Source organism: Propithecus coquereli, unplaced genomic scaffold, assembly GCF_000956105.1.
Source record: "Propithecus coquereli isolate 6110/MARCELLA unplaced genomic scaffold, Pcoq_1.0 Scaffold148, whole genome shotgun sequence".
Classification (NCBI taxonomy): Eukaryota; Metazoa; Chordata; class Mammalia; order Primates; family Indriidae; genus Propithecus; species Propithecus coquereli.
The window spans coordinates 4039156-4061325 of NW_012139191.1; the positions used below are offsets into that span (position 1 = coordinate 4039156).

The 22170-nt window shown below is 43.3% G+C and overlaps 1 protein-coding gene across 1 annotated transcript in view; it reads right to left on the minus strand.

Moving 5' to 3' along the window:
* Nucleotides 1–22170, minus strand: part of DSCAM (Down syndrome cell adhesion molecule) — an 834101-nt gene that overhangs the window by 202828 nt on the left and 609103 nt on the right. The window contains exon 10 of the mRNA XM_012640078.1: nt 18652–18825. Coding sequence (XP_012495532.1) covers nt 18652–18825 — 174 coding nt within the window. The remainder of the gene's footprint in view (nt 1–18651; nt 18826–22170) is intronic.

The following is a 22170-nucleotide window of genomic DNA, read 5'->3' on the forward strand; positions in this document are numbered from 1 at the left end:
TAAAGGACACGGGGAGCACTAAAGGGAGGGAAGGGCATGCCTTTAACCCGCATTTGAGTGAGGTAAAGACATAAAGTGTAACTACAATGTTTGTACCCTCACAAAACCCTGGAATAAAAAAAAAAAAAAAGAAAGAAACAAGGCCCAGGAGAGGAGCCAAGCAAAAAAAAAAAAAAAAAAGAGTAGGCTATTAAACAGTATGTTCAGATGCTTCTAGTTATAGACTGCATAAGCACATATCAGACAACAAGGAAATTTATCAATATACTCAAAAATTTTTTGTGGAGGGAGTGTTTTTCTCACCTCTCCTGATGTTTCCTTGGTGCAAGATTCCTCACACCTTCCTTTTCCTCTCCCGTTTCAGTTCAGGGGGAAGGAATGACTTACCCTCGATAGTGGTTTGGAAGGAGGAACCAGACATGTATAGCTCTGCCCTTTCCTCTGCTTTCTACTGGGAGAAGGCAGTCGCTCAGAAACACCCTGCAGTGGGCAGATTCAGCGATGGCCCTCAATGGTCCTGTCCCCTGGCATTCATGCCCTGGTGGGTTCTCTTCCTCTTGAATGTAGGCAGGACCTACCTGTGACTTGCTTCTAATCAACAGAATATGGCAAAGATGAAAGGACGTCACTTCCATGATTTGGTTACACGGGCCTGTCACTTTCATCTAGCAACTCATGTTTGCATGGAGCGAGGAGGAGTGCTGGAGACACCCTCGCGGCAAGGAACGGAGGGTGGCCTCTGGCCCACAGCCAGGCAGGAACTGAGGCCTTCCGTCCAACCGTCCACAGGGATTGGAATCCCGCCAACCGCTACATGCACTTGAAGGCAGAGCCTTGCCGCCTTGAGTCTTCAGATGAGACCTCAGCCGTGGCTGACACTGTGATTGCAGCCTCGGGGGAGACCCTGAAGCAGAGGGCCAGGCACACTGTGTCTGGACTCCCGGCCCACTGTAACTGTGAGGTAGTAAGTGTGTGCTGTCTTATGCTGCTGAGTCTGTGATAATCTGTTACAAAGCTAAAAATAATTAACCACACCTTCATGCCGTCGGGTTGCATGGGCAGCCTAGGCTGTGGCAGGGGCAGAGGCGGCCGGCAGTCCAGTGGTGCTTAGGACTGTCTGGGCAAACCTGTCGGATTCTTAGCTCAAGTTGTGAGGCTGCTTTGCCCATAGGTACAAGCAGCATTGTCCCACATGAGCTCTGCCAGTGACAAATGAGATTCTATTGTTACGCTCCTTTGTTTCCTTCATATTTTTCAGATCTTAAGCAGCTGAAATAGAAATACTTCTATTAGGTCTCTTTTAAAACACTATCTTTGAGTGTTGCCATCAGGGGGGATTTTTCTTCCTTTTCACCTCACTTACAAAAGATCTGGGAGCATGTGTACTTGTTATAATCAGAAAAAGATTGACTGAGATCGGCCAGCCAGGTGGTCCAGTAAATGCAAGTGAGTCATGAGGAGGACTCTTACTCCTGCCCAGACTTGGTTTCTGTGACCCAAGGCTGAGGATCAAGGTGTCACATCCCTGAACTTTTTAAAAAGTTAACGGGACCAGATTCCCATTAAGGGTTTATTATGTTCTGCCACTTCCAATCATCACCCCAGTGCTCACTCCTTCCCAGTGCATAAAACAAAATCAGGAGAATGGGGCAGGAAGAGAAAATTGTCCTGGGTTTCTAGAAAGTGCTAAGGCTTGAGTCCCTTGTCCCCCCAGACCCAAGTGAGGGAGGCTACAAGTGAATCACTCACAGAGGTCGGGAGTGCCTTCAAAAGTAAGGAAATGGAATTTTTATTCTCCAATTTGCTATTTTCATTGGCAGGTGACATGTTTATCTACCATACACCTACCTGAGCAAGAAGAAATAAACCAGAAGGAGAGAGACGTCAGATGGAGTGTGGGCACAGTTAGGACAGGATGCGTGAGTTTCCATGGACACTGCAGAAACCACCTGGGCTTGGCTGGCACCTTAGCTAGGACAGCTGGTTACTGGTGAGAGGTCCCAGCAGCACAAGCCCCTATATGGGATGGGGGTGCATCATGGGAGGGAGAAAGACGTTTACCTTCTTATTATTCCCTAATTCAATCAGGGATTGTATAGCAGAGACCCTGACAATTCCCTGCCAGATTAGCCACATCTATTTGGTTATGCAATGCAATAAAGAATATATCTGGTCTTTGTTCCTGGTCCATGGACAGAGCTTCAAAAACCCTTGGAATTTCCTGCATGATAGGAGTGCCTTCTGTTATTCATAACAAGCCCCTTTCTGCCTCTGTAGTACCACTGGAGCTTATGCTAATGAGGTGGCTCCTGATGGACCCCCAGTAATTTCCAGGGAGGAGCCCGCATGCCAGAAAGGGCGAGCATGTGATTAGAGCATTGGGATATTCAGGGCCCCCCACCAATGTCAGAGGAAAGAAAGGGGGATAGAAATTGAGCTCAGCCCTATGGCCAATGATTTAATTAATCAAGCCTTAATTAAAGAGCTTACATAAAAACTCTGAACAATGAGGCTCAGAGAGCTTCCTGGTAGACAGACACATGGAGGTACCAGGAGGGTGATGCACCCCAACTCTGCAAGGACAGAGGCTCCTGAGCCCATGGCCCCTCTGGACTTTGCCATACAACCTGTTCATTTGGCTGTTCATTTGCATCCTTTTAAATGAGTCATTGTTAAGTAGACAACTTCATGAGTTCTATGAGATGTTCCAGCAAATTACCAAACCTGAGGAGATTGTGTGACCTTGACTTTGTAGCTGAGCAGGCAAACGTGCAGGTAGCCTGGGGACCCCACTTACTGTTGTGTCTGGAGTAACAGCAGTCCTGTTGGGGATGTTGTCCTTTAACTCAGGGGCTCTACTGCTAACTCTGGGTAATTAATGGATTGAATTGAACTTCAGGACACCCAGTTGGTGCCAGAGAATGGTGTAGGAATGTAGGCTATTTGCCATACAGAGACCTTTGATGGTCAGTAAGTGTTAGAGAAATAGCCACAGCCAAGAAAAAGGAAAGATCCTTTGTTCCTCAGCATCTGCTCATATCCTATCACCCAATACAACAGGAAAAAATGACCCAGAATGCAAAGACCTGACACCCCAAGCAGGTGCAAGGGGAGTGTCGCAGTGTAGGTTGGACCGGCTGTGATGCTATGAGAAGTCAGTAGAAAGCTCAGAGCCCAGTTGCAGGCAGTGATGGGAGAAAATTGAAGTTGATTCATTATGCTCCCCATTCCCCCAACCAAGGCCAGATTTTTCAATAATTTTGATGCATACAAAATGTGCAGTTGATGATATTAAGTGTATTTAATGTGTGTAATCATGATATTTTCTAACCATTCAAAACATACACCACACCTGCCTCCAGAAAATTTGAGGCGCGTCACAATGTAACTCATAGAATGGAGGTAACTGGTCAGTGGGAGTGGGTGTAAAACCCAGGCCCCGGCCCCAGCCCCAGCTCAGGCAACCTGAAGGGCCACTGCAGCCTCTGAGCTGTGTGTGGGATCGGCTGAGATCCTGCTGTGTCTGCACCCCAGCTTCTCTCTCTGCCGCTCCTGCTTCCTTCGCTCCCGCGCAGGTGCGGACCCCAAGTAGCCCCCACAGGCTTCCTGCACACAGACCTCACCTTAGAGTCTCTTTCCCCAGAAGCCAGCCCAAGACAACTCTCCCTTCTGTCAGCTTTCCACTCGAGAATCAGCTTCCTCGGAGTTGCTTCTCCGTATCTCTCATACGACATCTGTTAAGTGTCCTGGTCACATTTAGTGCACATTTTTAACGACGCATTCATTCACCTTTTTATCCAGTTAGTGTCAGGCTCTGAGCTCCATAAGGGAAAAGGCCCCCTGAGCTCCTCACCTTTGCATCTCCGGGGCCCAGCACTGAAATCGTATAGATTAGGTTTTCAACATCTAACTATGGAATAAACAGATAAAGGATATTAAATCCTATTGATGAGATAATTCAAATATTTTTAGTCTTTCACCCAATTTTCCTCTAGCTCCATTCATCCATTTGACCACTGAGTACCCACTCTGTGTGTGGCCATGTGCTGGGCGCTGTCGGCCAGACGGCGATGACTCAGACAGCCCCTGCTCTGCTAGTGCTGTGTGATTCGTGGAGCCGGGTTCTAGTCTGCAACTCCCTGTCACGGCCTGAAAGAGTGTTATGAATAATCTACTACAAGCATGTGGCTGTCTCCTCCAGTGAACTTTTAAGGGACTCAAAGACAAGGACATTCACAGTCTCTGCTCATGGTAGGAACAGTAGGCAGAATAATGGTGCCCCAAAGATGTCCACAACCTAATCTACAGAACGTGAATGTGCTGTTTTACACAGTCAAAGGTAATTCACAGATGGAATGCTAATCAACCGACCTTAAAATAGGAGGAATATCCTAAACTGTCTGGGTGGGTCCGATGACATCACATGACTCTTAAGAAAGCAGAAGAGTCAGTCAGTTAGACGTGGCAGAAACGGAGTCAGGAGAAATGAAGCGGAAGGAGAGGCAGCGAGATGGGAAGTGTCGGAAGGACTCACTCTGTGCTTGCTAATTCTGAGCTATAAGTGATTACAGGCAACGAACAGAAAAAGGCCTCTAGGAGCTCAGGGCGACCCCGAGCTGACAGCCAGCAGAAAAACAAGGACATCGGTTTTACCACGGCAGGAAGCAGCATTCTGCCAATGACTGGAAGGAGCTGGGCAGTGAATTCCCCTCCGGGTCCTCCGGAAGGAAAAGCACAGCCCCATGGACACGCAGTTTCAGCTTCGTGATACAAGAAGTAGAGAAACCAGCCACACCCACGGGACTTTCTAAACTACGAAACTCTGAAATGGCAAAAGAGTGGTTTTTTAGTCACTAAGTTTGTGGAAATTTGTTAGGGCAGCTAGAGAAAACCAATACAGTTGGTGTCCAATGAATGCTTTTGACCTGAGTTTTTCAAATTAGGTATTCCCAAATTAAAAGGCAGCATAGCCTGAAGCATTCATAGCGAGAACATTTCCAGTTTCTTTTTGAAAATAGCATGGAAGCTTCATGGCATGATACGATGTGTAATTTTGCTGAGGAAGATGTTTAGGTGGTGAATGTGGCAAGGTGCGTGGGCATGTGTGCAGGAAATGATCCTTCCCGAACTTCTAGACACTGATACCGAGATATGTATGAGTCAAGGCTTTGCAGAGAAACAACCAATGGAGCGGGGAGAGAGAGAGAGAGATTGATTTGTGTTAATAAGCTGGTTCATTTCATTGTGGGGACTGGCAAGTCCAAGATTTGCGGGACAGGCTGGCAGGCCGGAGCCCCCGGGAAGAATTACATTGTAGCTCAAGTCCAAAGGTGGCTGGTGGGCAGAATTCCCTCTTCTTCCAGGGACTTCAGTCTGTTTTCTCTAAAGGCCTTCAGCTGTTGAGTTCCACCCACGCTATGGAGGATAATCTACTTTCCTCAAGGTCTACAGATTTAAATGTTAATCATATCGAACAAATGTCTTAACAGTGACATCCAGGCTGGCATTTGACCAAATATCCGAGTACCATGCCTAGCCAAGTTTGACACATAAAACTAGCCATCGCAAATCCATCCCGTGTCACCTTGGTATCCATACACATTTCCTTAAGCCATACTTAATCTCCAAATAAAGGCAATAACAAAGTCATACGTCCACTTGATACGATACAACCATCCTGCACACAACTAAAAGCACATTAACGTTATCCATAGAAGAGAATGCAAAGTCCTTGGGTGACGTTCACTCTTTCTCTTAATGTCCTGTAGCTTAAATACCATGACGTAAAGTCAGTGCATCGTATGTTATACCATAAGGGAATAAGAGAGGGAAGAAAATAAAGGCACAATTGTTCCTCAGTATCTGTGGGAATTGGTCCCAAGACTCCCCCACCCCACCCAGCCCAGGATACCAAAATCCTCGGGTGCTCAAATCCCTTACAGAAAATGGTATAGTATTTTCATATAACCTATGCACATCCTTCATACACCTTAAATCATCTCTATATTGCTTATAAGACCTAATAAAATGTAAATGTTATATACATAGTTGCATTTTAAATGTTGTATTATTTTTATTATTGTGTGGTTATTTTTTATTTCCCTCCCCAAATATTTGTGATTTTCAACTGTTTGAATCCAAGGATGTGGAACTGCAGACGCTGAGGGCTGACTGTATGCTGAACATACAGGCGCACACACACAGATGCTAAACCCACTGCCTGGCACTTGCCCCTCCCGTGGCTGCACTATTTTTACAGTGATTACCTGGGGGGACAGGATTGAATAAGCAGCATAGATTTACTCAGAATTATTACAATCCCAATTGTTACGGTTGTAGAAATAATTTTGAGAAAGAAAGGCTTAACAGAGGTCTCAGAAAGTAATCTTGGAGACAACTTAGGGCTTCCAGACATTGTTTTAATGGTTACACACTTATCCTTGTCTTTTCCCCTGCCTCCAATACACGGCCAAGGTAACGCAGACCTGGCTGCGTGGTGCGATGACAATGACAACAATCACGGTATTATGTGCTATTGATACAATTTATGGTCACAGAATGCCCCCTTTCTCCTCATTCTTTTCACAGAGGAATGGCCCTTCCCCTCGTTGCATCAGTAGGCTTTAAGCAACAGCATTCTTCCCCCCCTCACACGTTCACGATGAATGGCTATAGACTCAGAATTGCGAAGCGCCTTCTGACGCTATTCTGTTTCCATTCTCTAGCAATGGCCCATTCTGTATCCAATCTATAAATGAGCCACAGAAGACTTGGCGTTTGACCTGCGTCTCCGGGGAGGAAGTATTGTCCTCTAGCAGCATTCAGCAGTGCGGTATATGAAAAGTGGAGAAGTGATGACAACCTAAGAATGTATCTTCCAAAACTTCCCCCGGACGGTCTTCTACAGTCTGACATCAGCTTTTCTGCCCTCTCCTTCCTACATTACTTCCGCTGCAAAAACTGGTCAGGAACCTACTACTTACAAGGCCCAGAAATGTTATTTCAAGGGACATGAACACATGAAAATGTTTCCAAGCTGAATGCCCAGTAAGATAATGGTTACAAAAGTGATGCCACATCATAGAGTTAATACAGTGTACCCCTTCAAAACGACAGAATGAAGGTATGCGTATTTATCTAGAAAGACAACTGTGATATATTGTCAATTAGAAAAGCAAACGCATACCAATGTATGTTGTGTGATTTCCCTTTTTTAAAGAAAAAGCTGATGAATGTGGATATGCACCTTAGGATAAAGGCAAAATGAAGAGGCTGGTAAGTACCCAGGGTGCAATGCAAATCCTCACTGGCCTATAAGGGTTTCATCTCCTCTTCCTTGAACTCTGCTGTCTCTACCCCGGCAGCACCACTGATGGAACACATCAAGTTTCCCCCTGTCTCAGGACATTTGCACTGTCTGTGCCATCTTCCTGAAGTGTACATGGCTTCCTCCCTTCACATTAACAATAAAGACTCTGCTCTGAGCAAGTATAGAAGCTAAAGGGACAGGAAACATGACAGAGGCTTCCCAGTATGGACCAGATCCCACAGCACCACCCAGGGATGAGAATCCGGCCACACCAGCAGAGAAGTGATACCTCTGGGCCCATAAGTTAAAGGTTATCTCCATGTCCTTAGAGAGAAGACTAAAACCAGGTGACCTGCTTTGCTTACGCATCTTTAGAATGAGGAGGTCGTTATTTGCCTGTGTGTATATGGGCTATACTCCTCCATAACGGACCTTAAAATGAGTAGTTAAATGGATAGTCACAAAAAGATGGACATCTAAGGTGAGGTTCTGGAATTAATTGACTTAAGGGTGTGGGGATTGAAAGCAATAGGTGGGAAAATGGTATATTCTAAGATCTACTGCCTCCACCCCTGTCTCTGCCTTTCTGCCTCAGCCGAGGCTGGAATGCAAAGAGCAGATTGTTGGTCACTGCCCTGGTGTCCACAGGCACCCGCCATGACCTGCTGTTGCATTACAAACATTCATCAGCAACTCTGCTCTCAGGCTGTTGTCTTTGGATGTGTCCTAACATGACTAGTTCAGATCGTCCCTGCAGAGGGTCACACCTGGGAATCCTCAACAGAAAAATGGCATCACAGCCCAGGTACCTGCACTCTATAAAGAATAAATTATCAGAGGAAAATCTCTAAGCCTCGCCTGTCCATGAGCTTATTTCTATGCACCTGTTCACAAGGTCCATGGCAGATCAGATGACTCAGGAGCTTCTTTCAGCTGAGCTTGCAATCAAATTGGTCCAGTGGCCCTTGAGGACAGCATTTATGTGTAGCTGCTCTTCTTTAGTTAAGGCTAAACAAAACTATCTACTGTCTTCTGCATCCTTTCCAAGGTGAATTATGTTAAAATTCATGACATGGTAAGGATGAAACTAAAGAAAGGAAAGCAGCCTCTGACTTCCCTGACTCTCATCTGGCCTCAGTGTTCTCTCATTGAATGTAAGCAATTGCACAAACACCAACATCAGACAAGACAACTCTACAACCAAGATGGATTGAGACGAAAACAAGACCTCTCCATTTCATGTCTAAACACAGACAATAGCATCAACATTGTCCAAAAAAAAAAAAAACATAAAAATGATAAAACACCTGCTATTCTGGCCAACATGAGTGATCACTGCTTCTTTACCCACCCCAGCTTCAGCCTGGCCTCATTCCTCCTTATGGATAAAATTTAGATATCTGCTACAGTTTGAATGTCTGTGCTCTCTGAAACTCATGGTGAAACTTTATCCCCATTGTAACAGTATTAAGAGGGTGGGAACTCAGACCATGGTACTTGAGAGGTGGGACTTTTGGGAGACAATTAGGTTAAATGAGGTCATCCCTCTTACCCCGTAAGGCCCTGCACAGAGACTCTGCTCAGAGTCCTGACCAGGAAGAAGGACCTCACCACATGTAACTCCTCGCCCTTGGACTGCCCATCCTTCAGAACTATAAGAAATAAACTCCTTTTCTTTATAAAACACAAGTCTTAGGTATTCAGTTATAGCAACGGAATATGAACTAAGACAATACCCAATCATAGATTACTCCCACTTCCCAACCGCATCCACTTCAGAGCTAGGATCTGCTTCTTTGAACCTTCCTCCAAGTCACCTCACAGACGCCCAACTATATAATACATCCTTTCCAGCACCCTCTTATGGAGGCACCCCACTGCTCTTCATGGTGTGTGTTACACCTCATGACAAGAATAAACATGAGTTGTTACCCTACAAGTACATGGCTGGTGGGCTTTGGCTGGAGGACAATGATAGAAACCAGGCAGGAGGACAACAATTTGGGAATTCCAGCTCTGAGGCTTGGTGGACTGTGCCTAGTACTGTGCCTGGCACATAATAGGAACTCAGCATATGTTCCTTGAATGAATGAAAGAACCAGGCAACTCCTACTGAAACTTATCTGCATATATCTTGGAGCCTTCTTGCTGATGGTCATCTCACCATAAGGCTGTTAATGTTGTAAAAACATCCAAACATAATTAAGAGTCCCGTAGTATTAAATTATTAAGACTTTGGGCTTAGGTTATACAAATAAAAGAGGAAGGCAAAATATAAGAAGACTATCATTAAAGTGAATAGACAACCTACAGCATGGGAGAAAGTATTTGCTTTCTACACATCCGATAAAGGGATGATAACAAGAATCTACATAGAACTTAAGAAAATCAACAAGAAAAAAATCAAGCAACCCCATCAATAAATGGGAAAAGGACATGAGCAGAAACTTTTCAAAAGAAGACAGACTAATGGCCAGCAAACATATAATAAAGTGCTCAACATCTCTAATCATCAGGGAAATGCAAATCAAAACCACAATGAGACATCACCTAACTCCAGTGAGAATGGCTTTTATTAAAAAGTCCAAAAATAGTAGATGCTGGCGTGGATGCAGAGGGAAAGGAACACTTACACACTGTTGGTGAGACTGCAAATTAGTACAATCTCTCTGGAAAACAGTATGAAGATTCTTCAAAGAACTAAAAGTAGACCTACCATTTGAAACAGCAATCCCACTACTGGGTATTTATGCAAAGGAAAAGAAGTCATTTTATCAAAAAGACACCTGCACTTGAATGTTTGTTGCAGGACAATTCACAATTACAAAGATGTGGAATCAACCTAAGTGTCCATTAATTCATGAGTGGATTAACACAATGTGGTATATGTATACCATGGAATACTACTCAACCATATAAAAGGATGAATGAATGTCTTTTGAAACAATTTGGATGGAACTGGAGACTTATGCTAAGTGAAGTACCTAAAGAATGGAAAAACAAACACCGCACGTACTAGCTATTAAATTGGAATTAACCGATGAGCACATAGGGAAGTAAAACTCAGTGGAAATCAAGCAGGGTGGAGGAGGGAGGGGGGATAGGTGAAAACCTACCTAACCAGTACAATGAACACTATGTGGGTGATAGTCACACTTATAGCCCTGACTCAGACTTTACAAAAGGGATCCATATAACCAAAAACATTTGTACACCCATAATATTTTGAAATGCAAAAAAAAGAGAGAATAGAACGTAAGAAATATTCTATCACTGCAACTCTAGAAAGTATGTGTAATTCGCTCCATTTTCCAGATGAGGAATATGGAAAGATTTAAAACCTTTGCTCAAGTTTATAGAACTAATAGGCAGTGGAAGTGGGATTTGAAACCAGATTATCTAACTTCAAAGTCCAAATTGTTAACAACTGTTACGAAGCCCCATGAGAAGTTGCCAAATGTTCTGGAAATTATAATACCTTTATTGAGGTATAATTTCACATAGCATAAAATATGTGATTTAAAACATACAGCTCAATAATTTTAGTATATTCACTGAGTTGTGCAACCATTACCATAATCTAATTCCAGAACATTTCCATCACCCCAAATGGAACCTTGTATCCATTGACGGTCACTCACCATTGTCCCCTACTCCCAGCCCCTAGGAAACACTAATATATTTTCCATCTCCATGAATCTGCCTGTTTTGAACACTTCATATAAATGGAATCATAAAATACATGGTCATTTGTGCCCAGCTTTTTTCCGTTAGCAGATTGTTTTCAAGGTCCATCCGCATTGTAGCATGTAACACTCACGCATTTTTGGCATGGTTGAATAATATTCCATTGCACAATGCAGAAATTTTGTTTATACTTTTACTAGTTGATGAGTATTTGTGTTGTTTCCACTTTGTAGCTATTATAGATAGTGCTGTTATGAACATTCATGTATAGTTTCTGTGTGGACATGTTTCTCTTAGGTATACATCCAGGGGTGGAATTGCTGGGGCATGTGGCAACTCCACGTGTAGCTTCTGGAGGAACTGCCAAGCTGTTGTTCAAAGTGGCTGCACCATTTTCTATTCCCACCTGCAGTGTATGAGGGTTCCAATTTCTTCAGATCCTCTCCAATAATTGTTGTCTTCTTTCTAATTGCAGCCATCCTACGGAGTGTGAAGTGGTATCTCGTCACGGTTCGATTTGCATTTCCCTGATGAGTAACGATGTTGAGCACCTTCTCCTGTGTTTATTGAGCACTCGGGTATCTTCTTTAGATAAATGTCTTCTCAAATCCTTTGTCCATTTTTAAATTGTGTTTGTATTTTTATTGTTGAATTGTAAGAGTTCCGGATATAAGTCCCCATCAGATAAGTGATTTGCAAATATTCTCTCCCACTCTCCAGATTGTCTTTTCATTTTCTTGATGCACAAAATGTTTTAATATTCATAAAATTCAAATCATGCATTTTTCCTTTTGCTGTTTATGCTTTTGTTGTCATAGCTAGGAAACCACTGCCCAACTCATGGACACAAAGATTGACTCCAGTATTTTCTTCTAAGAGTTTTATAGTTTTATCTCAGATTAAGTCTATAATTTGTTTTGAGCTAATTTTTGTGTATAGTGTGAGGAGGGACCCAACTTCTTTCCTTTGTCCTGGGAAATCTATATTTTTCTGTTTACTCATTTAAACCCTGTAGCAGTGTGCTGAGGTGATTAGAGAATTAAATAACCAAGGCACAGAGAGGTTATGTAACTTGCACGAGGTACTCAGCTAGCAGTCACTGGCAGAGCTAACCAAGGAGTTTTCCTTGAGAGCCCGTTTTCTAAAATATCTTTCCTTTAAATGAAATTGACATTTCAAAAAAGTAAGGACACAAAAGTAAGGCTGTTTAACAAAGTTGTTAGAACAACTGACTGACCATTTGTGAAAAAGATATTAGCTCTTACTCATAATTTCCATCACAATAAATTTAACAAGTATTAAAAGATTAAATGATAAATACAGAATATTAATATTCTTGGGATAGAGAGTAACTTACTAAGCGTGGCACAAAAATGGGGAAAATCCTAAAGGAAAACTGTTGGATTTAGCAATGTACATTTTTTAAACCTGTAGATCAGAACACCACAAAAAGAATGAAACCTTTCACACTTGCAGTAGTGGCAGAGCTTGGATAAACTATCCTTTCCCCATATAGTCACGTATCAGTTAACGGCGGGAATATGTCCTGAGAAATGTGTCACTAGGCGATTTTGTCGTTGTGCAAACATCCTAGAGTGCATTCACACAAACCTGGATGGTAGAGCCGTCCACACGCCTGGGCTGTACAGTCCAGCCCATTGTCCCGCAGCACTCGTACAGCATGTAACTGCACCGAACGCCGTAGGCAACTGTAACGCAATGGCAAGTATTGTCTCTAAACATCCAAACATAGAAAAGGTACAGTATAGATATGGTATAAAACATAAAAGTGGTATATCTCTGAAAGGACTCTATTTCTAAATACGGTCTCATGGTGAGGTACTGGGGACTAGAAATTCAGCAGATAAACTTGGCGGGCAGGAATACAATTCAACCCTTAATGCTGAGGCAGGGAGGAAATTCAAATTGGGGCAGGCAACGAACAGCCTCTGCTATATTAACCTTCCCATTTTACAGATTCCTTATTAACCCCTAAGAATATTTAGCTGGCTGAATTTCAGGCTGACCTGGGAAGTGAAATGCACATGTTTACAGGGAGGACAGGACAATCGACCTGGAAGGAGACGCCTTGGGCAAGGCAGCCACTGAGGGGCTTCCCTGAGCTGAGCCACCCCTACTCTTACCATCCTGCTTCATGCCACTCTCTGCCTCCGCACCCAGCCATTCCCCGGAAAGTTGCCGATGATTCGACAACTGGGCTTCAGAGGGAAGGGGGAGGGTTAAGCTGGGGTGGGGGGTGGTGACTCTGATTTTAGGAAAATGTGTAAACTGGGTGTTTCTTAACTTCGGACACCTTGTATTCTATTCTAGACACTGGTCTGTCATGTTTGGGAAGGCCTTAACTGCAGTTCAGGAAAGGTGATGATGATGATGATAGCATTAGCAACATCAACCAACAACAGCGGATGCTCTTCTGCTCCTACTATATGTCGGCGTTTTGCTACGTGATTATATGTGATAGCTCACGTTAGCCCCCAAGCGCCCCATGCGAGGGGCATTGTCACTATCTCTGCTTCACAGAGGCTTGCAGAGAGGGCCAGTGACTGGCCCCAGGTAACCTGGCTAGGAATCCAGGCAGCGTGCGTCCTGGCCGACGGTTGACTGCAACGTTGTATCACTGTGATTCATTTAGGTCACATATGCCCCAAGGCTGCAATAAGAGAGTGGACGCGAAGCAAAGGTAATGAAATATCAAGACCTAGTTTTCAGTGAATCCTAGCCTGCCGCCTGATTTATGGGCGCACACTCCTCCTTCCTGGGTCTTCGCGCGCTCGGCTGCGTTCAGTTCGATGCTCTGAGACAGGCTGCACGAAAAGCACAGCGTCTGGTCTTTCTCTCGGGCCATCCAGGGTGTGATTTTCTGGAATAGTAGTTCCTAATCTTCTCTGCATCATGAAATCCCTCGAGGCTAGTTTCTTCCCAGACACACACGCACGTTTTTGCATATGATTCCCAAGGTTCCTGATAGGGAGTCCCCAGATTACTGGGGTTCCCGAGAAGAGGTTTGGGAGCCTTGATGTGCAAGCTCTCGGATGTAAAGCAATGGCGGGAAAATAGAGTCGGCTGTCTGGCACATTCAAGCTATCTTGGCACATTAGGAACAACAACAAAAAAGCCATTTAATGATGTTATATTTTCAAACTTTACTTCCTCTTCTTCCGCAAGAGCAAAACAAAGGGCAAACAAGGCCGCATCTCTTGTTCCTAGAATAGAGGGTGGCCTGCCAGAGTGACCTGGAAAACGTTAGGTGGGACTGATTAAAGGCCACTGCAGCTTCACCCTGGGGGCAGGTTGGGGCTGTGCTTTTCCTCCTAGGAGGATCACAGAGCCACGCTGCAAGGACGAGAGAAAGAGATTTTGCTTTCGCTAACTAGGCGTTAGGGGAAAGTTCTGTGGGTCCTGGTGGCAATGGCAAGGGCAGAAAGCCACAGGGGTTGACTGGAATATCCAGGGATAGATACAGATTCTTTCCAGGGGAAGGAGATAGACTTTTGCATGTCAAGCCCAACATACCCGCCCTGGCAATGGGAAGGTATAAGAGCGGCCTGAGGTTGCTACGGGTGCACAGGGGCGTACACAGTGGTATAATGGACATTGGAGGCTCAGAACAAGGAATGCACAGCCCTGAGGGATGAAAAATTACCTGTCGGGTACAATGTACACTATTCGGGTGACGGGTACATAAAAGCCCAGACTCCACCCCTATACAATTCATCCATGTAACCAAAAAACACTTGTACCCCTAAGTCTATTGAAATTTTAAAAAGATTAAATCACACTGTGGAGATCAGTCCAGAAAAAGCCAAGACCCCGAGGGCTGTCAGATCAAATCTGAGCGAGCTGGTGCATGCACGCACGCGCACACGCATGTGCACACTCCTTCTAACAGCACAGAGATCTGACGGGCACAACGACCCACGGACCTACCCAGCGTGAGCAGGAGGGGAGGGAGGATGCAGGGCCTGGGCGGACTGCAGCCCGTGGGCCGGCTCCGGGAGCCAGGCCGTTCATTAGATTCCAAGAGTAGCCGACTCTCCAGGGAAGCGCCTGCCCTGTTTGATAAGCGATGCTCTTTTATGCCGCGTGCAGGGATCAGAAAGCACCTATGCAGAGCAGCAGACAAAAGAAGAGCTGCCTGTTAGTCGTGGGCTACAGATTCACGCTGAAACCGGTCTTCCTGGGAACACATGGCTTCAGATCAGCCAGCGGCAGAAAGTTGGGAGCAGGGAGGATGCAATTTTGGCAACTGAGACAAACATTAGGGACAGCCATCTATTTATGAAATCCAGTGGTTTGGGGAACTATTTTCTTAGCATGAAAGACCGCATTTCCCAGACCTCAAATGGTCCCTGCTGTGGGGGAAGAGGCCGGCTGTAAGGGTGCCGTGAGGCTTCTGCAGCCCCAATGGGCCTGGGGTGAGGGGTGCGATGTCATCGTCGGAGACCAAATCCGGCTGCAAGCAGAGCCTGCTCCCCCTGCCTTTTCAACCAAACTGGAAGGATTTGCACAGATTAATTCTCTATCCCACTGATAGCTTTCCATGGCAGCGCCATCCATACATGGTTGCCTGCTCTACTCTTTGCCCACAGCCTCCGCATGTCCGATTCAAGAAAAAAAGGTGTATGTGTGTGCGTGTGTGTGGTGGGTATTTTCTGTTAAAATGCTTTAATTTGGGGGGTGTTTTTTGAAAGCTGTGAGAAAACTTCCTAGATAGGAGACTCAGCCCATGCACGATTCCCAGCATTAAATTTTTTTTTTTTTTATTTTTTAGAATTTGAATATTAAGATTTTAAAGAATTTAAAATACCAGAAGCTCGAAGCCGAAGCAGTTTGTAAAACCAGCCAGGGGTTATTAGGAAATGGTAAAATTAACGTATTTAAAGGCATCTCTCCCTTAACAGGTCGTATTGGTTTGAGAATCTAAGAATCATTTCTCCTTGAAGTGTGGTCGTTTAAAATGTTTCCATCTCTAATCTCCTCCACGAACTGTGCGGCACTCAGAGAGTCACCTCTCGCCTTGGATCTTTCAGTTTCTTGTATCTGCTGTCTCTGCTCCCGCTCCCTGGAATACCCCTCCTAGCCCAACCATCCTACATGTTGAAGTCCCGTGTATCGTTTAAGACTGATACCAGGTGCCACGATAGTCTTTCAGTCAGCTCGCACTGCTACAACAAAATACCATAAACTGGGTGGTTTATCAATAACACAAATTCATCTTTCATGGATGTGGAGCCTGGAAGTTGAAAAACAAGGTGCCAGTATGGTCAGGGTCTAGCGAGGACCCTCCTGCTGGCTGCAGACCACAGCCACCTACCCGTGTATCCCCACGTGATGAAAAGAGGGTGAGGAAGCTCTCTGGGGTCCCTTTCACAAGGGCACTAATACCATTCATGAGGGCTCCACCCTTGTGACTCAAACCTTCCAAAGGCTCCACCTCCTAACACCGTCACATTGGGGGACAGGATTTCAACCTATGAACTTTAGGGGGACCAAACATTCAGCCCACTGCATACAGTCACGGATTCTACAAGCGAATGCAGATCACACCCTCCTCTGCGCGCTCAGGGTGCTGTGCTCTGTTCCCATGCGTGTGCGTCTGCCAGATGGGAGCCGTACACACATGCCCGCTGCCCCCAGAGAGAGCTCCCTAGGGCAGGGGCCAGGTCGTCTCTTCAGCTCCGCCCCGTGCCCTACGACCAGCACCTGGTACCAAGGTATGGAGACAGGAGATGTGGGAAATCTTCAACTTCTGCGTTTTAAAATTCTACCCATTCTTTAAGATTTTTTTTTCCCTGAAGGTTTTCTTAATCCCCTCAAACTGACAGTTCCATCCTCCTCTGAAAATCGCAGATACAGTACATGTTATTCTTCATCTTGCATTAGGATTGGTAGCCTCTGCCTTCTTCTTTCTTATCTCCCTTTCCAAAAAATAAGCTCTTTCATTCACAAGGATAAGATACATGATTGACTGTATTGACCTCCTTCATAGGGCCCTGTATATATCAGGTCCTAGATATGTATTTTTGGAACAGGAAAATGTCTTATAAATTTAAAATATATGGCTGGGAGCATGGTTCACACCTGTAAACTTAACATTTTGGGAGGCTAAGGGGGCAGGATCACTTCAGGCAAGGAGTTTGAGACCAGCCTGGGCAACATAGCAAGACGCCATCTCTAAAAAAAAAAATTCTAAAAATTAGCCAGGCATGGTGGTATGCACCTCTAGTCCCACCTATTAGGGAGGCTGAGGCAGAGGGATCACTTGAGCCCAGGAGTTTGAGGCTGGAGTGAGCTATGATCACAGCACTGTACTCTAGCATAGGTGACATAGCAAGAGCCTATCTCAAAATAAAATAAAATATATTAGAACAACTGTAATATACATTTCTTTTGTTGGAGAAGGATGGACCAACTCTGGTCAACATTGATCTTCAGCTTTTGGGTTTCTTCACTATTTTATCGATTTATAATTTTTAAATATTACTATTTCAGCTTTGGATTTAAATGACCACACGATTTGGCATCAGATTTTTGAAAATCAGTTTTTCCAAAGCATATATTTTAGAAGTCAAAAATTGTGTAATATGTGCAAAACATATTTCAAAACAACCTCATTTCAGAACCATAATCTGTTTTACAATACTTAAGTTTAGCAAACAAATACTTTGATATTTTTATTGTTCTGTTGGAAATAATTAACTAACTAAAATAAATTCTTAGTGAATTATGACGCCTACTAATTTGTGTAGCTAGCCTTTAAATATCACACACAAACACACACACACAAACTTACACACCTCACTGAAATTCACTTTTAAATCCACTCCTCCAAATAAATGATATGGCAGAAATATTTCCAAACTATTAATAGCAGAATTAAAATTAAACATAGAGGAAGTCTCAATAAAGCCTTGTAGTCAAGAAGAAATCACAGTTTATCCAACAGAAAATTATATAAATGGACATAAACCATTCACTTCAAACTAAATGCACAATCATTTGTTAATAAGCAGGATTCGGTAAAAGTTGTTTCACTTTATATCCTTTTCTTGGTGTCAGTTACCAAAGCATGAAAAACCCTTTATCATAAGGGACACTTTCCTATAAACTGGGCCAGCAGCACAGACCCTAAGCCTGGTGCTACACACTCCTATCTCATAGTTGTTTGCTGTTGATAATGAGGTTTCCAGTCACTTGATTTTATAACGATCTCTAAAAAGAAATCTATGGACAAGCCAGCATGCAATTAATAACATGCACAAAAAGGCTTTAGTAAAGAACACATCTGAGACCACGTATTGGGCTTTTCCACAGTAAAAGCAACAGTATATAAATTTGAGCGCTAAAGGCAGAGACCTGCTCATCTGCTAGGTTGCCCAGAGCCAATGGCTCTGAGAACCGTAGGGAGAGAAGAATGTGGCTGCTCTGTGCTCTAGGCACAAGGGGCCCCAGGCAGGGCATGCTGTTGACGACTGGCTGGAGTTTTACCATACTTTTCAATTGTGTTTCTAAAACAGCAAAACTTCGAACCCAGCTATGGCGAACCATTGGTCACAGGTATGTATGGAGACAATGGAAATATCTAAGCCCCCAAAGACCTATGTAGGTAAAACAAAGCATTTCTTCTTCCTTACTTTTAACCGTGAGGTACATGGACTTGCTGACGTCTGCGCCCACATCGTTGCTGACCTTGCAGAGATAGTAGCCACTGTCTTCTTCCACAACGTGCTTGATCAACAGCGACCCATTGCTGAGAACCTGGATCCGGCCGTTCAGGGCAATTGGCTGGAACTGGGGAACCCCAGCACCTGGGATAGAATAAAAGAGAAGAGGAGTGATGATGCAAACATGAATAAATATGGAAAAATAATGAACTCAAGTTCACCAGCCTAGTAAAGAGAGGCAATGGGTGCTTAATATATATCACGTAGGGCAGTCACGAGATACACCAGGTTTTTCTTTCTTTTCTCCAACATTGAGATTCTTGTTTAGAGAGAAACATTTATTTCTAATGACAGTATTTCAAACTCTGAGATAAAAAGTAAGAGAGCTTACAGACAGTTTCTACATAAAAAGCCAAATTTGATGAGTGTTAAGTAGCTGATAAATTATTCAAAGAAATCACAGTGGAACAACCACAGAAGCAGACATCTCTCACGGTACTAAATAAACTCCTTGTGTTCCCAGGGGCTCAATATGAATGTAAACAAGGAGTGCTCCAGGGACATGGCATTTGAAGTCCTTGCTCAGTGCACACATCTGAGGATGCAAAGAGAACAGCAGTATTGCAGATTTATCTTTTAAGTGTGCTTATATTCCACTCTAGAGACACAACACACTGCCAATATCATTTAATGTCATTTAAATAAATAAGTCAGGCTATTGTATGAAGACAGCACAGAAATAAAACACCACTCTCCTTAGAGTGCTTACATGCAAGGAGAGAATGGCACTGATGTGATATGCTGTGATCACAGATGTGATATGCTTCATATGGAAGATCCATAGTAAACTAAGTTGAAAAGAAAGTATTTTAGAAATAATGAAACAGAGGATTAAGGTCCTGGGAAATTCCTAGGAAGATGGTGATGTAGATGAACCTGCCATGCTGCCTGCCTCCCTCCTGGGGGCCTGGGCTGGGACGATGTGACCCAGATCCTGAAAGGCTCTCTTACGGCTTCTTTCTTCTCTAACTTGACAGCCTGGGGACCCAGGAAGAACGCCTTGGGGTGATAACCATTGGATCTTCCTGGAGGAAGCTCAAAGTGTGGCCAAGGGTGTGTTCTAGAGAGGAGCTGCCAAATCACTGGCCCCAGAATTTACATGGGAGTGAGCAAGTGGCTGTCTCCACACTCCTCATGCAGGAAACTTCAGATTTTGTATCTGAGGACACCAGAGGGGGAGACACTTCCTCCCACTGTCTCCACCTGCAACTGCAAACTTGCCTATTGGTACTCCTCAAGTTCACAGTGGCAGAGACTGGCTGTGCTTTCCCTTCCCTTGTTTCTGGTTCAGGTATCTTGGCAGTTGGACTTTAGTCCCACAAAAGAGACAAAGGAAATTAATAATGTACCTAAGGAGACCTTTAACAATGAATAAGAAGAACAAGCAGGATCCCTATAACAGGTGGTTTCTATCAAAATAGAACTGCTAAAGGGGACATATGACAACTTGAATTTAAAAAAAAAGAGTTCCACTTCTGCTAAGGATGGAGAAATCCACAAAAGAATGTCAGTTCCACTCTAACAATGAAAAAAAGACCATTAATCTACAAAATCATGCTGTATTTTGAATGAATCAGGTAGTTGAAGTCACGGATAACTAGGTAAACTTAGCAGCAAAGAGTCAAAAGCCCTAGGGAGGTGTGGGCCATACAAACAAATTCTCCTTTGGCACAGGATGACAGGAAGAGAGCCTGGGCACAAAAGTGAGTGAGAGGAAAGAACTAGAAATAACTATAACTTTCCTCAGTTTCTACTCTTCTTTATATATGCAATGGCTAGAATGCAATAAAAATTATAAGACACATATCAAAAAAAAAAACAAGAAAAAAGGACCATAGAATAAATAGTCAACATAATTATACAAAGATTAGCTGGAATTATGGGATACAGACTTACACTAGCCATGATTAATACGCATGATGGAAGGATTCAGATGAAATATTAAAACTATAAAAAAGAGAAAGACAAATAAAATGATAAAACACAAACACAATATTAGATATAAAGAATTAGTGAAAGGGCCCATCAGCACACTGGACACAGCAGAGAAAAGAATTAGGCCATCAGAAATTATCCGAAGTGAAACAAAAGGAGCAAAAGTGCCTATTGCACTTTTACAGAAGAGATCCTCCTAGAGCTCTGGAACAACACCAAGCATTCTAACACTGAGTAATTGCAGTTTCAGAAGGAGAAGAGAGAAAGAAAGGGGAAGAAAAAATAATATTTGAAACATAAAAGGCTATAATACTACCAACAATCAATTCGACTTAATTGATATTTGTAGAAATCTACACCCAACAATAGCAGAATACATATGAGTTTCGAGTGCCCATGAAATAATCACTGTGGACTGAATGTTTATGTACCCCCAAATTCAAATGGTGAAATCTTAATGTATAATGGAATGGTATTAGGTGGTGGGGCTTTTGAAAGATGATTAAGTTATGAGGCTGGAGCCCTCATGAATGGGATTAGTGCCTTTTAAAAAGGAATCTCCCAAAGCTTCCTTGCTTTTTCCCCACATGTAAGAATACAAAGAGGAAAATGTAGTCTTCAACCTGGAAGTGAGCCCTCACCAGAACCTGACCATGTCTGCACCCCAATCTCAGACTTTCAGCATTCAGAACTATGGGAAAGAAGTTATTGTTTAAGCCACCCAGTCTATGGTAATTTGTTAAAGCAGCCTAAACAGATTAAGACAGTTACCAGAAAAGACAATTGTGGGCCATAATACAAATTTCAACAAATGTAATATGATACAAATAATGCAAAGTATGTTCTATTTCCACAGCAAAATTAAAATTAAAATCAATAACAGAAATACACCTGAACAAAGTCCAAATATTTAAAAATAAAACAGCATACTTTTAAATAACTTATGGGTCAAAGAATATCACCAGTGATATTAGAAAAAAAACATTTTGAGTTGAATGAATATGAAAATAAAAGAATATGTTAAAATTTATGAAATGTAGCTAAAAGAAACACTTAGACAGAAGTTTGTTGCATTGAATGCCTGTATTAGAAAAGAAAAAGATTATACAATGATAAATATTCACCTTAAGAAGCTACTACAAGAAGTGGAAATAAAGAGGAAAACTGACATCAATGAAATACAAAACAAAAAGAGAAAATCAATAAAACCAAAAGCTCTTTTCATGATAAAACTCTCAACAAACTAGGCATAGAAGGAACAAAACTCACAATAATAAAATACATATATGACAAACCCACAGCCAACATCATACTGAATGGGGAAAAGTCGAAAGCATTCCCGCTAAGAATGGAAAAAAGACAAGGATGCCCCTTTCACCACTTCTTTTTTTTTCAACGGGATCTCACTCTGTCATGCAGACTGGAGTACAGTGGTGTGATCATAGCTCACTGCAGCCTCAAACTCCTAGGTTCAGGGGATCCTCCTGCCTCAGC